The following is a 12,943-nucleotide window of genomic DNA, read 5'->3' as shown; positions in this document are numbered from 1 at the left end:
GGCAGCATTTTGTAGCAACAAAGGCATTGTCATTATCTCGAAATTTCTGTGAAATGAAGAGCACTGAGCACTGAGCGTCCCTGCGTCGCTGGCGCTACAAATATCTTTAGATGCCCTCGTCTCAGGCATAGCATGTGTCTGATATACATGCATGCTTTTCATGCATACAGCTGAATGTATGGTACAACAATAGCGTCCCACCCTGGGTATGAACAAGGAACCTTACAAGCATAAATTCCCTAATCACTGTATGACGGAGCCTGGACATCAGACTGGGGACGACGGCCTGAGTGTGCATCAGCTGGCAATTCGCCACCTTGGCCTGAACATCTCACTGGTACCCACTGCTCATGTTTTTAGCCGTCCATTTCAGTCTCGCCCCAGCTATTTAATGCTACAGCAACTAAAAGTAAGCCCAGGAGGTAAACACACTGAAGAATGGCTGTGCAGTTTTGCTAACAGCAGAAAATGTTCTCTCTGCCTGTTTTTTTTTTTTTTTTGCTTTTGCTCAGAACATTTCTTGGAATTCAACTTGAGGATGCAAATCACAGTAGGAGCTAAATGCCCATACCCCCGAGGCAGTGCTATATTTTAAATAACAAAACCAAGACATGTCATTTCCTTAAAAACATAAGACTTTTATTGCTTCAACATATTTTATATACATCTTCAGTTAACATCAGGCAATATAAACACAGGTTCTATATAAAATATAAGCAACTGTACATTCATGTACAATATAATGTCTGACAATTTACAGTTATTGTACAATCACTACATGTAAAACATAAAACATCAACACATGTATTTCATGTCTAACATTCTGTTTGAATGGAATGTGAGACTCACGTTCAGTAAAAAAAAAAAAAAAAAAAAAAAAGTAGAAAACAGATTTAAAATCAATTAAAAGTGGATTTTGTGAAATGAGTCTGACCATTCCATTTGCCACAGATCACAAAAAGGAATTATTTTTTGAGCTTAGTGGGTGGGTCAGAGTTCCTTGTTGTGTTTAGCCTGACTAATCAAGGATTCTAGGGATCATAGTGAGTAGGTTGTGTGTCTGTACCAATTTGGGGGGAAAAAAAAAAAAAAAAAAAAACTTGTTGAGTATGAGCAGAATGCCTGATTTTCTTTGCTAATTACAAAGTGTCTGCTAAAACAGGTCCGTGCAAGTTAAATTTGGGGTCCTTCACTATTTAATTAGAGCAGTATGCAGCAACTTCGCAGAGTGTCACAGCCAACCAAGTCCCTCCCTCAAGGGATGAGGATGATGTTCTCATAATCCCAGAGGAACGGTTTATAATACAAGATTTAACTAAACCTATAACGTCACTTCGTTAATCGATCAACGTTAATCTATTGCTCTGGGGCAGCGGCGAAGGGTTGATTTAAAAAACACAAGCCATTTTTTCCGCGTTCGGCAGCCTCTCGTCTGCACTCGCCGCTCACATCTCTGTCGGGGAGATAAAGTTGTGACAGTTTAGCACAGAAACAGAGCTCCAATTTGCATATCCAAGCCCCAGCATAAACGCCTGAGGGGGAGTTATGATTCATGAACAGCTCTAAGAGGTACACCCACTGATAGTGCTAGGAGGTGAGTATTGGCCTTGTAATGCGACAGCTCTTTTGCTGATAGGGGAGACAAGCATCCAGTCTGGTCCTCGCTGCGGTAGGGGCAGCAGCACAGACTCACAGTAATGGAACTGAATTTGTAATCTGAAGGTTAAAGGTTCAGGTCCTGAGGGGGTATTGCAACTGTAACCTTGAGCAAGGCGCTTAACCTAAAGTGGTCCAGGAAATATCCATGTGGTTAAATAGACTACATGTGAAACATGACGAGATGTAAATAGCGTTTGCTTCAAACCCTTTAAAACTCTAGTCACACAAATTCAGTTGCCCTTCTGTAATCCCACACTCCCACAATTGAACAGTTGTTCAATTAATGAACCTACTATGCTTTCCAGAACTTTTGATAAAGGATGACAGTACTTTTTTATGAGTAATTTGTGGGCCATGTAATGTTTTTCTATGCTTGTGTTTTTCAGTCTTGGTCCTTCCAGGTTCCAGGTTTTAGCTCTAGATAGGTTCAATTGATCAGGGCTTTACTAATCTAAGAGGACCAAATTAACACACATAAATTAATACCTTTCAGAAATATCATTTTATCAGCAAAAACACACCTCAGACAAAACATTCCTTCCATAAGTTACTTACTGAAGGTCACCATCTAGGAGCTGTTAAATCCAAATGAGCAAACACGACTGATCTCAGCTGAAACTAAAAATAGCTCACAGTAGTCCGCCAGTATCAGGACTGACAAAACACTAGGCTTTTTATTTGCAAAATATGTTCTTTGCCATTCTCATTAGCTACTCTATGCCACCATAACAAACCAACACCCCCCTCCCCACAGACAAAATAAGATTGCTTTTCCATGAGCCCATAAATTCATAATTAATATCATATTAATGTCATACCAGCAAGCTCACGGTCCAGACTCTCTATGAAGCTCTGGAGGTCTCCTGTATCTCCCAGTTTGGCTGCAGGAAAAGAATGGAAGGAAAGAATGTGAGAAGAATGGAATGCTACGGCCTGTGCAAAACCCACAGCAGTAAGTGCAGAGGCATTTCCTTTGGAATATTCCAAGTGGAAGGAACATTAGCTAGGTCACTGCCAGAATTACATAAGGAGAGAAATTCAAAACCGCTTCTTCCATGCTAGAAAATACTCTTACTCTCCCCACTTTATTTTTGCCATTTCAACACTATCCCATAATCCCACCAGCCCTCACATTCCACAAGAGTAGTTTTGCCCAGATTTAGTAATATATTGTACTTTCCATTTTATATAAGGTTTATTCAAATGAGTTTCAAATGTAATTCAATATTTGGGAAGTATATTAGGGAACTGGTGATTTCTGTGGCTCCTATGTTCGCTTTGACATAAACCCTGGATTATGTCTATAATGAATAGTTTCATCATTACTGGTGTATGTATGTTTCTTTCTTTGTTTATTGTTCATTTGGGCAGTGGGGTGGTGGAAAAAAAAAAAAAAACCAACAACAACTTATAAAAGATGGTTGGTTGAGGGAACACTATTTTACAAGACTGTCTGTCTCAAAGTGACACTTTCAAAGGTGTCCTACAGACCCTAAATACTGGTTCCTACACTGAACCACCACTGGAATGTGTAAGATTAGAGGTAGCCGTCTCTGGTGAAAGAGCCCTGGGTTGAAATCGTTTCTAACTTTGTGTGTTTGAAAACTCTGGAGGTGTTTGTTGTGTAGAGGAGATACTAATCTTCAGTGACATTCTGTAGCGAGCGATACCTTTCGGAGCCATTGTCATGCCTGCAGTGTTAAGCTCTTCCTCGCTGGTGTTCAGGCTACTTCCAAGTGACTGATCCCTGCCTGCACAACGGAGAGACAGGAATGGTCAACACTTTACAGTGATTTTTAAAATCAGACACAACAATCTAACTGCACACACTTACTGCAGACACTATTTTGTCTAAAGCTCTTGCTCTTTGTGTGGTTATCTATCTATATTTAATTTGTAGACTGCAGCATAAGCACCACTATGTAACAGCAGTGATATGTAGCCATCTACACAGACGAATATAAATACTGAATATAAAGCAATACAAAGTTAACTCATAGCACCTATGCACATCTCTGAGATGCACAATTATGTAAACCTTTGCAACACAGTACAAATGAATTAAAGGCCTGTGGCACAAATTGAAACGGTGGGACATTTGTATCATGTTCCTATGTCAGGCTATTAACTTAATATAAAGTATAAAATAATATAAAATACAAATAAAACTGTTGCCCGACATAACTTATGTAAATCAATTCGTCGTTGCAGCCTGAACAACAGCGTGTACTGAATCTAGCTTTTATGCATCTTTTCGGACTTTTCAGATGCCAGGTCTAGATTTAATATTGTGATAAATATGCGCTAAACACACGTAGTTTAACAGAATTGCAGCCTCCGTCTAGTTTAAATGACAAAGCCAGCAAGCACAAGAGTCAGAGGGGTGGAGCAATAGTTAATCGATCCTGGCGCTTGTGGTGCTTAAATGTACATTAATGCAGGCGCCACGAAAGCTCAGCTCCCGCAGGGGCTAAATTTTGTACCTATTGATTTAGTGATTGGTGACCCATCGTAGAACACCCACACCATTCACGGTGTCCCTAAATAATCAATCGGAATGCATAACTTAAAACAAACGTCTTGGCGTGTGAACACAGGGATACCTCCAAGCGCCTAAACAGAATAATGGAAGGAACAGCCAGCGTGATTATTCAAGTTCACTCACTGTAGTCCGAGTCTTCGATCCCGCTGTCGCTTACGCCATCGCTCATCTCGTTGCGTTGTTTCGCCTGTTTCAGGTGGTCCTCGTACACGTGGGGATTACTCTGCGATGGTACCCTGAACTCTTCCATTACGCAATGAAATTCTTGTAGCAATTCTCCAAGCTCCATCTCCAACTCTAAAAGATGCGTCAAGGACAAAGTGTTTGGATTTGACTGCAGATGCTCTATTATGGGGATTTGCTGGTGTAATATTTACAAGCTTGCATACCAACTTGACACTTATTTCACTGCCACGTGTGATTTTCCCCAACTTTTCACTCAAGTGATTGCATATATTGTGAAGTGATATTAAATATTTTCACATACTATTAACGCCACGATTGTAAAGATGAAATTCAGATGTAAACTATTAATAGCTCTAAATTCACTAACGAGTACGCTGTTTGATTGATAATTATAAATTACCACTCTTCACTGATAATGATGGAACAAAACTATAGATGCGAAATAAACACTGCATACAAAAGAGGGGAAAAGTGCTTCTTACCTGAAAAGTTTTCTGATGACATTATTCACTGTGGAAAGAAATCCTTCCTTAATGTGTCAGGTGCAGACGGTTGTCACGTAGTTTCTAAATGAGGAAGATCGCGTTTCTCGCCATTTATTGCGTTCCCGCTGCGCTACATAGAAGTAAAATTTAGTTTTGTCCAATAGAGTGACAGATTCTCCGTGGTTGCAGTGGGTGGGTGGGCGTAACGGAAATATTGAGCATATGAAGACGCTTTTCGCTACTGTAAAGCCTTATATAGCCTATCCTCCGACGCAAATTTCCCCTTCGTGAAGGAAAATAAAAACTTTCGGTGACAGTGCTTCCAAACATTACACATATTTCTTATTTCAGGCGTGTCAATAAGTAATTGTATGCTGAATATTTAGAATAGGAGTCGTCCCCCCTTCCCCGTAATTTTCCCCCTAGCCAACAGGCTGCCTCTTATTATAGATATCATACAAATACTGTATTGTTACTGCAATGGTGATGTTGTAATCACATTTAACATATGAAAGTGAGCAGATTTCGGTAAGTTACTGTAAACGAAGCCTAAAAAGAGAATGATGTGTAACGTTTCGAGTATAACAATACACAACCGTCGTGATTCGTGGGGTTGGCTTGTTCTTTGTGCTTACTGTACTGTTATTGTACAATTCGTTTATTTATTTCAAAAGTTGTAAAAGCGCATCAAATGTAACCCTTTCGGTGTCATGGAATGGAACCCTATTACAAAGATTCAGTAGCCTGTCCTGCGGGTGGTCATATAAAAGAACCATATCCAGACATAACTACACGACACTTCTCTTCAAAACCGTTCCATCTTAACATGCTTAAATGTAGAGAATCATAATTAGTTTTTTAAAACGGTCCTTCAGAAAAGCAGTTCTACACATGGCCAGATCCAGAGAGCTCTTGTAGAATGTATTCAACAGTTTAACACGAGTATCCAGTGTGATCAAGTAAGTGATAGTTTTAAGTGAAAGGGAGATTTATTCATCAGCGATATTTCAAGTGTTCCAAAAAAAGTCATTGAAAACTCTGCACAGAGCACCATCCTATCTCCCGGTCCAGCCCTCAGTCTATGGGTACTTTTCAACAGGTTCTATTGAAGCAAAACCACATTCCCACCTCGTTGCCAGCAATTCATCTGTCTTTCGGATGAGATGTTAAATCAAAAGTACCAACTCTCAGTGTTCATTAAAGAGCCTGTGGCACTTCTCGCAGAGATCAGGGGGTTCCCCAGTGCCTTGGCTGAATTCCCAAACAGCCTCTTTCAATCTGACCATCTAATAGTCCCCTAATGTAATTGGCCAAAATAACTCCTTCCCTTTCCACTTCAGCTGAAGTGTGGTGATTTTTCCGGCACAAAATGGCTGCAGTGCATCTTCCAGGTGGGTGCTACACAGTGCTGGTTGAGGTGAGTCCACCCCTTTGTTGAAAAGTATTTGGAGAACCTTGAGAGTCTGGAAGGTGCTACATAAATGTAATCCATCATCATCATCATCATCACCATTAAAGCAATCTGCTCAGCTGTTGATCAATTCATCAATAATATATCCACTTTTGCAAGAAATATAGGGATAGACATACAATTTAAAAATGAGAATAATCCAATCCTAGGTACCTTTCTTTTCACAGTTGTCTGTGTTATCTTTCTCAGGTAAATTTAAATGTAAAACCAGTAACATTTGTGTTGGTTTAGCACTGCATTTCATTTTGTTGATACAAATGGAGTAAAGGAAGCAGAGAGGAATGACTTGAAATTGAAATCAGGGAGAATGAATGTAGATTGCATTACATTGACTAGTAAAGTTGTGTAAATGTCACGTTTTTATGGAATCATCTGACATTGCTGGTTTCCAGGTGGAATTTTGCAAGGCTTTTATAGCGTTTTACTTGTAAGATAAGAAATTTGTCCACATGGTGGCAGCATTGCTGTTCTGTGAAGCTGGTTCATGTATCATGAATATTTTTAACATTGTTAGATTCCCTGTTAGCTTATTGAAACATTTTGCAGTCTTTAACAATGTATTTTCTTTCTTCGTTTTGAAAGAGCTCCTTGGACTTGACGAATTAGGAATTTTAAGAAATGATGTGTTGACAAGTCTGCATTGACAAGCTCAGGTAGAATACCAGAATAATAGCTACAGTATGTTACATGAGGCTTTTGTTTTCTAGCTGTCCTGCTGGATTACAAACATATGAAAAATTAATGGCTCCCACAAAATGTAATGTAAATTTAGCAGAAAGGGCATCTGCAAAGTACTTTTTGCAATTGTAAAATAATTTGGGAGCCATTTAACTGCATGGATATGACATTTGAGACATTTGAGTTGACACATTTGAGTCTCATAGATGTATATCATTGAAATACTCTGTGATTAGATATGTTACATGTAATCTTTTAACATCAACATTCTTACCTGCAGTGCAGAGAAAATGCCATGCTGAATCAAGCATTCTGATTGGCTGCACACTGCCCAACCCTTACCTTCCTCACCTAATAGGAGGGAAGGCCAGGGAAAGCTGTACTACTGAGCTTTTTGGCACGCACCAGAGTCATCCAACACTGGTAACATGTGCTGCAAGGAAGGACCGGAGGAAATGTGTTAACATGACCAGGCGTATTCCACTGCAGGTCAGTCCATATCGCCGTCCTTGAACAGTTGTGGCTGTGAGGGTTACACCTCTAGTCTTTATAGACATGCTTCACCATTTATAGACATTCCTCGTGGTGAAAAGTATTCAGTGGAACCCTGAAAAGATGGAACTTTGATATGAGACAAACAAAAATATTAGGATCCTGTAATGCATGCAGTCACAGCTAAATTATTCAGCAATATAGCAAGTAATAAATCATACTGCAGTCTGTATCAACAGCTTTATATTGATCATGTTGGCAGCTTGTCATTTCAAACATTACTAAATCTCAGCAGTAATATGACGCACAAGGTGCTGTTTTAAGAGTATCAAACTGTATAAGAAACCTTTGCAGACAAGGGGAAAAACTACATTGTGGGTTTTTTTTTGGTTAATTAATAGCCAACAAGTGAGTTATTACAGGACTTTGTAATACCAGCCTTCCTTGGATAAAGTTTCACCATTATTATGGTTATAAGCCATGTTTTAGGAACATGCAGATTAAACAGAAGGAATAAATGCACAGTTGAACAAAGAATCTTATTTAGTGTGCCATAAATACTGTGCAATGCCATCAAGTGTTGTATTATGCTGGTGAAAGCATGGATCGTGTGTACCATTGTTACAAAGAGCATGTCCCCTGTAACATATCCTTATGTGACAGCAACTCATTGTGTGAATGATCCAGGAAGCTCTTTTTTTAAAAAAATTATTCATTAACCAAACTTTCTCTGCCATTATGTTAACAGTAAATATGGTCCCACTATGATATATATGTATTTCAGTGTGGCAGACTGTACAGACTAGTACCGAGATAACAGTCTTAACAGTTGGCATGAAAAGCTGAGACATATCGCACGACTAAATGTTACTCATGGAAAGTTTGATTATCTACTAATCTTCCATTCCACTTTAACAGTATCCACATTGTAAGTGTTATATGTTCCATGTTTGTTGGAATTGTAATTGGGTCTAAGTATGTATTGTGTTTATACATAGTGTGAGAAATAGGAAGCAACTATGATTAACAAAGAAGGAAATATCTGCTTGGTTTTAGGTTCTGGTGAAAAAATGAACATTGTAAAAACAATAGCGCTGAATCTACTGATGAAATGATCCTCTATACTATCAATGATTCATTAAAATGTGCATTTTGTGACCAAAATTCAATTGACTATATCCTCTGTAACTTCCATAAACAAAACTGGCATTCGTATCTGGCATGTCAGGCTATAGATAAAATCTGTGTGTTGTGGAATGAAGTTCGTCTGTAAGCATTAGTCAGTGGGTGATGGGAAAAAATTCCCACTCAGAACATGCAGAATTACGCTTACGTGTTCCTTTCCTGAACCACTACACCACACTTATGCCATTTCCACAGAAATGTTATAGACTCTTCTCAGTATGTTGTCTTTTTTTTGTTAAACTGTCTTTACAAGGTGCTCAGCCTGGTCCTGCTGCAGCAGACACTATGCAGCTCCATGGAAATCCATCTCAGCATTCAGGAGGAGCAGAATGAGGGTGTCAGAATCGGAACAATTGCCAGGGAGTTCCCTCCACCATACCGGCTTCTGACAGCATACCGATATGTGGAGCTGGACATGATGACAGGGGACCTACACACTACCACACATACAATAGACCGGGAGGCTCTGTGCCCACAACAGCCGCTGGAACCATGCTTGATCCTGTTGTTGGCTGTGGTCGGCCCCAACAATGAGGTCATCAAAGTACGCCTGGAAATAGAGGACATCAACGATAATTCCCCTCACTTCCAAGATGATGAGATCCACCTCATTGTGCCAGAGGACGTCACTGAGGGGACCAGCTTTCTCTTGGACCACCAGGCCCGGGATGAGGATGCGGGCAGCAACGGAGAGCTGTGGTACAGCTTGGACGGCGCAGACAGGCTCTTCAGTGTGACTGAGGAGGGTCCTTCGCTGGTGGTGGTGGTCAGAGGCAGACTGGACCGGGAAGCTCAGGACACCCATCGCATGGCTGTCATCGCCACTGACCACGGGGTCCCCTCACGTACTGGAACGGCCACCTTAGTTGTGGAGGTGACAGACGTCAATGATAACTGCCCGACATTCAGCTCCGACAGCCCATACACTGCCGTCATCCCAGGAGACTCACCCAGGGGCACAGTGGTCACCCACGTCAAGGCCACAGACCCTGATCTGGGGTCAAACGCTGTCATCACATACTCCTTCAATCCCAAGATCTCCGACAGGTCCAAGGCACTATTCAAGATGGACAGTAACACTGGCCTGATCACCCTATCCACTGATATTGACAGTGACAGCCCCTCCGAGCATGTGCTGAGAATCCTCGCCAGTGATCCATCCTGCCCCCCCACAGTGGCAGAGGTAACCGTATCTGTGCAGCCGGCTGCCAGCCAGGGACTGGAGATCAAGATCAGGTACATAGTGGAGCATCAAGAGCAAGCTATTCTGTTACAGGAAAACAAACCCCCCACAGTCCTGGCTCTCCTCGAACTGGATCACACATCCACTGTTAAAGGCACATTGTCCATTGCAGGGGAGGTGCCATTTTTGCTGAAACCACAAAATGGCAACTACCTTCTGCTATCATCAAGGCCCCTTGACTTTGAGCAGGAACAAGAGTATCACATTACAATACTGGTCAATGGTGCCCAACCCTCAAGTGGCTGCAATGAGAAGGTGATCACAGTCCTTGTGGAGGATGTCAATGACAATGCCCCGCAGTTCCAACAGACCCATTACTACCTGGATCTGGAGGAAAACAATGAGCCAGGGGCATCTCTGTTGCAGGTCAGGGCAACCGATGCAGACAGCCAGCAGAACGGTGAGGTGGCTTACAGTCTCAGCCCCAACGTGGCAGCCATGTTCAGCATCGACGCCGTGACAGGTCAGCTGTTTGTCTTATTCACTCTGGACAGAGAGAAACAGGAGTTCCACAACTTCACCATACTGGCTAGGGACAACGGCTCCCCCACTCTGCAGTCCAGCATTGGAGTTTCTATTCATGTACTGGACCAGAACGACAACAATCCCATCTTTACAACCACAGACTTCATCTTCTTCATCCCAGAGAACTTCCCGCGGCTGGGTCAGGTTGGAGCAGTGGGCGTCACAGACGTAGATGCAGGGAGCAACGGGCGGGTGGAGGTACAGGTGCTGAACAGCAGCGGTCCCTTCCTGATGGACAACGCCCGGGGGACGCTGCGCTGCATAGCCGAAGTGGACCGTGAGATGCAGGACCACTACGAGCTGTGGCTCATCGCCCAGGATCACGGCCGCCCACCTCTCTCCTCCACTGCCAAGGTCACCATCTTCGTAGAGGACGTCAATGACAACCAGCCCCGAGTCATCCTCCCCGCCAGCAACCTGTCCTGCTTGATCGTGTCCCCCAGCACTGTCACGGGCACCACGGTCACCAAGATCTACGCCATCGACGAGGACTCCGGGAAGAACTCTGACATCAGCTACCGCATTGCCGCCTCCGAGCCACAGGACCACAGCCCCTTTCTGATCGACACCCACTCAGGCAACGTCACCCTCGGCCAACGCCTGCTGCTGAGGGACCACGGGCTGCACCACCTCTTCATCGTGGTCAGTGACGGAGGCGAGCCCACTCCACTGGAGTCTGCGGTGTGGGTCAACCTTCTGGTCAATGACACGCATGAACCCTGTCGTCTGAGCAGGGAGCCAGTATCATACTCGGTCATACAGAAGTCTACACAAAAGCCAAGCCCCTGCGAAAGGAATGAATCCAGTGTTAGTAATGCCCAAATGATGCTGTTCATTGGCTTCAGTATGATGGTATGCTCCGTCTCTCTTTTTTTGGGAACTGTTATATTATTCATTAAACAAAGAACAAAAAGACACCAAAAGCGACCTGCATCTAAAGATCATGAAATCCCACTGAAACTGAAGGAGAGCTACAATACTACTGACTGGACAGATATACAGTGAAACGGACCTCAACCACGTTGTATATACTGTAATTTGTACACACTTCCAAACAGCAGCTTTATTTTATACAATACTCTTACTTTGAGTGCTTGTGCTTTAAATGCACTGTGAAAGCATCGCATGCAGTTACATGCTTACATTTACATTCAAGTAGAACATTCTGTCCCTATTTAAATTCCTAGTGTGTGATTATATCTTTATTCCATGTTAATCCAATGCCATAAACAAAAAAGAGAACATACCAGATCATATGATGAAAAGAAAGTTTAAAAATGATTGATACTTTAAAGACAAATCTAATTATTGTAAAATTACTTTAAGTTGCATTTTCATAATCTGTTTCAGTAGCTCTGTAGACATTAGCAAAAATAGCTGGTCTGAGATAGATAAAGCTTGTGATCACTTTCCAGATCACTCCCTGCGTTTTCTAGCAAACAAAAACAGAGGAAATTAATGAGGAAAAAAAAAAAAAAAAAATACACAATTTTAAAACTGAAATGAAAAGGGAAGTTATCAATGAGCTTTTTAGTCAAAGGATTCGGATGTCATGAGAAAAAGGATGGCAGAGATTTGCCTACTTTTTGACATGACTGGAGTCATGCAGTTTTCCAGACATTAATTATGCTGTGCTGAGATGGTATTTTCATTCAGAGGACAGAGGACAATCTCTTTCACAGGCAACATTCAGAAAGAACAAGGACAACACCTATAAGAGTTAGGGCGTAAGTATACAGTTCAGATGGGAAATAATCTAGAACTCAAAAAGCATTCCCATTGTATGGAAATAAAGACCAACTAGTTTTGGAGGTAATCTCCTTGATGTCCAAACTGTGGGTTTATCGCACGCCACACTGTAACGTTAGGCTGTCTGAGGGATTTGTGGGCACAAAGGGGTTTAGGGTTTCCATTGTTCAGGAGCTGGTAAGGCGACAGAGGGGGTGCAGGGGATGGATGGGACAGGTGAGTGTGGACAGGTGAGTCGCGAAGGCGGGGGCGTACGCCATCTCAAGTCACAAGCTGTTCCGCCACCTGATATCCAACATTATCATTCCACAGTTCAGGACCTCCCCCGGGACCACGGGAAAAAAAGTGTTTCGCCTCTCAGCTGCCACATGTAGATGTACCCACCTGAGAGTGTCAAGAGAACAGCTTCACTGACATATTACTTTATTTTTCAGGCAAAAATGACCCACTTATATCCTAGTCCATTTATTTACAACCCAATTTTTTGTACTGTATTATTGCAGCTAGGTTCAGTATAAATTAAGTAAAGAAGATGCAGTGCAATATCAAGTTTTCGTGTCAGTTAGAGAATAACCACATTCTTCGCCTGACAGTAACGCAAATGAAACCGAACTGTCACTTGCTGTACTTCAAATGCTGTCTCTGTGAGCTGCCAGACTTCAAAGCTAAGCAAGTCTGAACAGATCTCAGACATGAAAAAGAAGATAATTTTGAGTCAAATGGTGTTG

At 42.0% G+C, this 12,943-nt stretch overlaps 2 protein-coding genes across 3 annotated transcripts; one reads left to right on the top strand and one right to left on the bottom strand.

Annotated features, from left to right (window-relative positions):
* Positions 1–1,065: 1,065 nt before the first annotated feature.
* On the bottom strand, positions 1,066–4,984 carry si:dkey-27i16.2 (regulator of cell cycle RGCC-like). 2 transcript variants are annotated; one of them, XM_036547564.1, is made up of 5 exons: positions 4,870–4,982; positions 4,325–4,498; positions 3,330–3,410; positions 2,478–2,540; positions 1,066–1,453 (listed from the first exon to the last, which is right to left on the bottom strand). In XM_036547564.1, the coding sequence occupies exons 1-5, from the start codon at positions 4,889–4,891 to the stop codon at positions 1,446–1,448; spliced, it is 348 nt and encodes a 115-aa protein (XP_036403457.1). In that variant the 5' UTR covers positions 4,892–4,982; the 3' UTR covers positions 1,066–1,445. The 2 variants fall into 2 exon arrangements, with proteins under 2 accessions (XP_036403457.1, XP_036403456.1); XM_036547563.1 differs by lacking the exons at positions 1,066–1,453; positions 2,478–2,540 and having other exon boundaries at positions 2,547–3,410; positions 4,870–4,984.
* Positions 4,985–7,443: 2,459 nt separating this feature from the next.
* On the top strand, positions 7,444–11,627 carry pcdh20 (protocadherin 20). The gene is made up of 2 exons (XM_036548861.1): positions 7,444–7,510; positions 8,952–11,627. The coding sequence occupies exons 1-2, from the start codon at positions 7,487–7,489 to the stop codon at positions 11,469–11,471; spliced, it is 2,544 nt and encodes an 847-aa protein (XP_036404754.1). The 5' UTR covers positions 7,444–7,486; the 3' UTR covers positions 11,472–11,627.
* The last annotated feature ends 1,316 nt before the right edge of the window (positions 11,628–12,943 follow it).

The sequence above is a fragment of the Megalops cyprinoides genome, chromosome 16, assembly GCF_013368585.1.
Source record: "Megalops cyprinoides isolate fMegCyp1 chromosome 16, fMegCyp1.pri, whole genome shotgun sequence".
Lineage (NCBI taxonomy): Eukaryota > Metazoa > Chordata > Actinopteri > Elopiformes > Megalopidae > Megalops > Megalops cyprinoides.
Note: the sequence above shows the minus strand (reverse complement) of the source record. Positions and strands in the feature narration are given on the sequence as shown.

Excerpts from the sequence above, each read along its gene's own strand:
- si:dkey-27i16.2 (XM_036547563.1), bottom strand. The coding sequence starts at position 4,891 with ATGTCATCAGAAAACTTTTCAG. Across the intron at positions 4,499-4,869 it reads GTCATCAGAAAACTTTTCAG|AGTTGGAGATGGAGCTTGGA; the intron begins GTAAGAAGCACT and ends CGCATCTTTTAG. Across the intron at positions 3,411-4,324 it reads GATCGAAGACTCGGACTACA|GCAGGGATCAGTCACTTGGA; the intron begins GTGAGTGAACTT and ends TCCGTTGTGCAG.
- pcdh20 (XM_036548861.1), top strand. The coding sequence starts at position 7,487 with ATGACCAGGCGTATTCCACTGCAG. Across the intron at positions 7,511-8,951 it reads CCAGGCGTATTCCACTGCAG|GTGCTCAGCCTGGTCCTGCT; the intron begins GTCAGTCCATAT and ends TGTCTTTACAAG.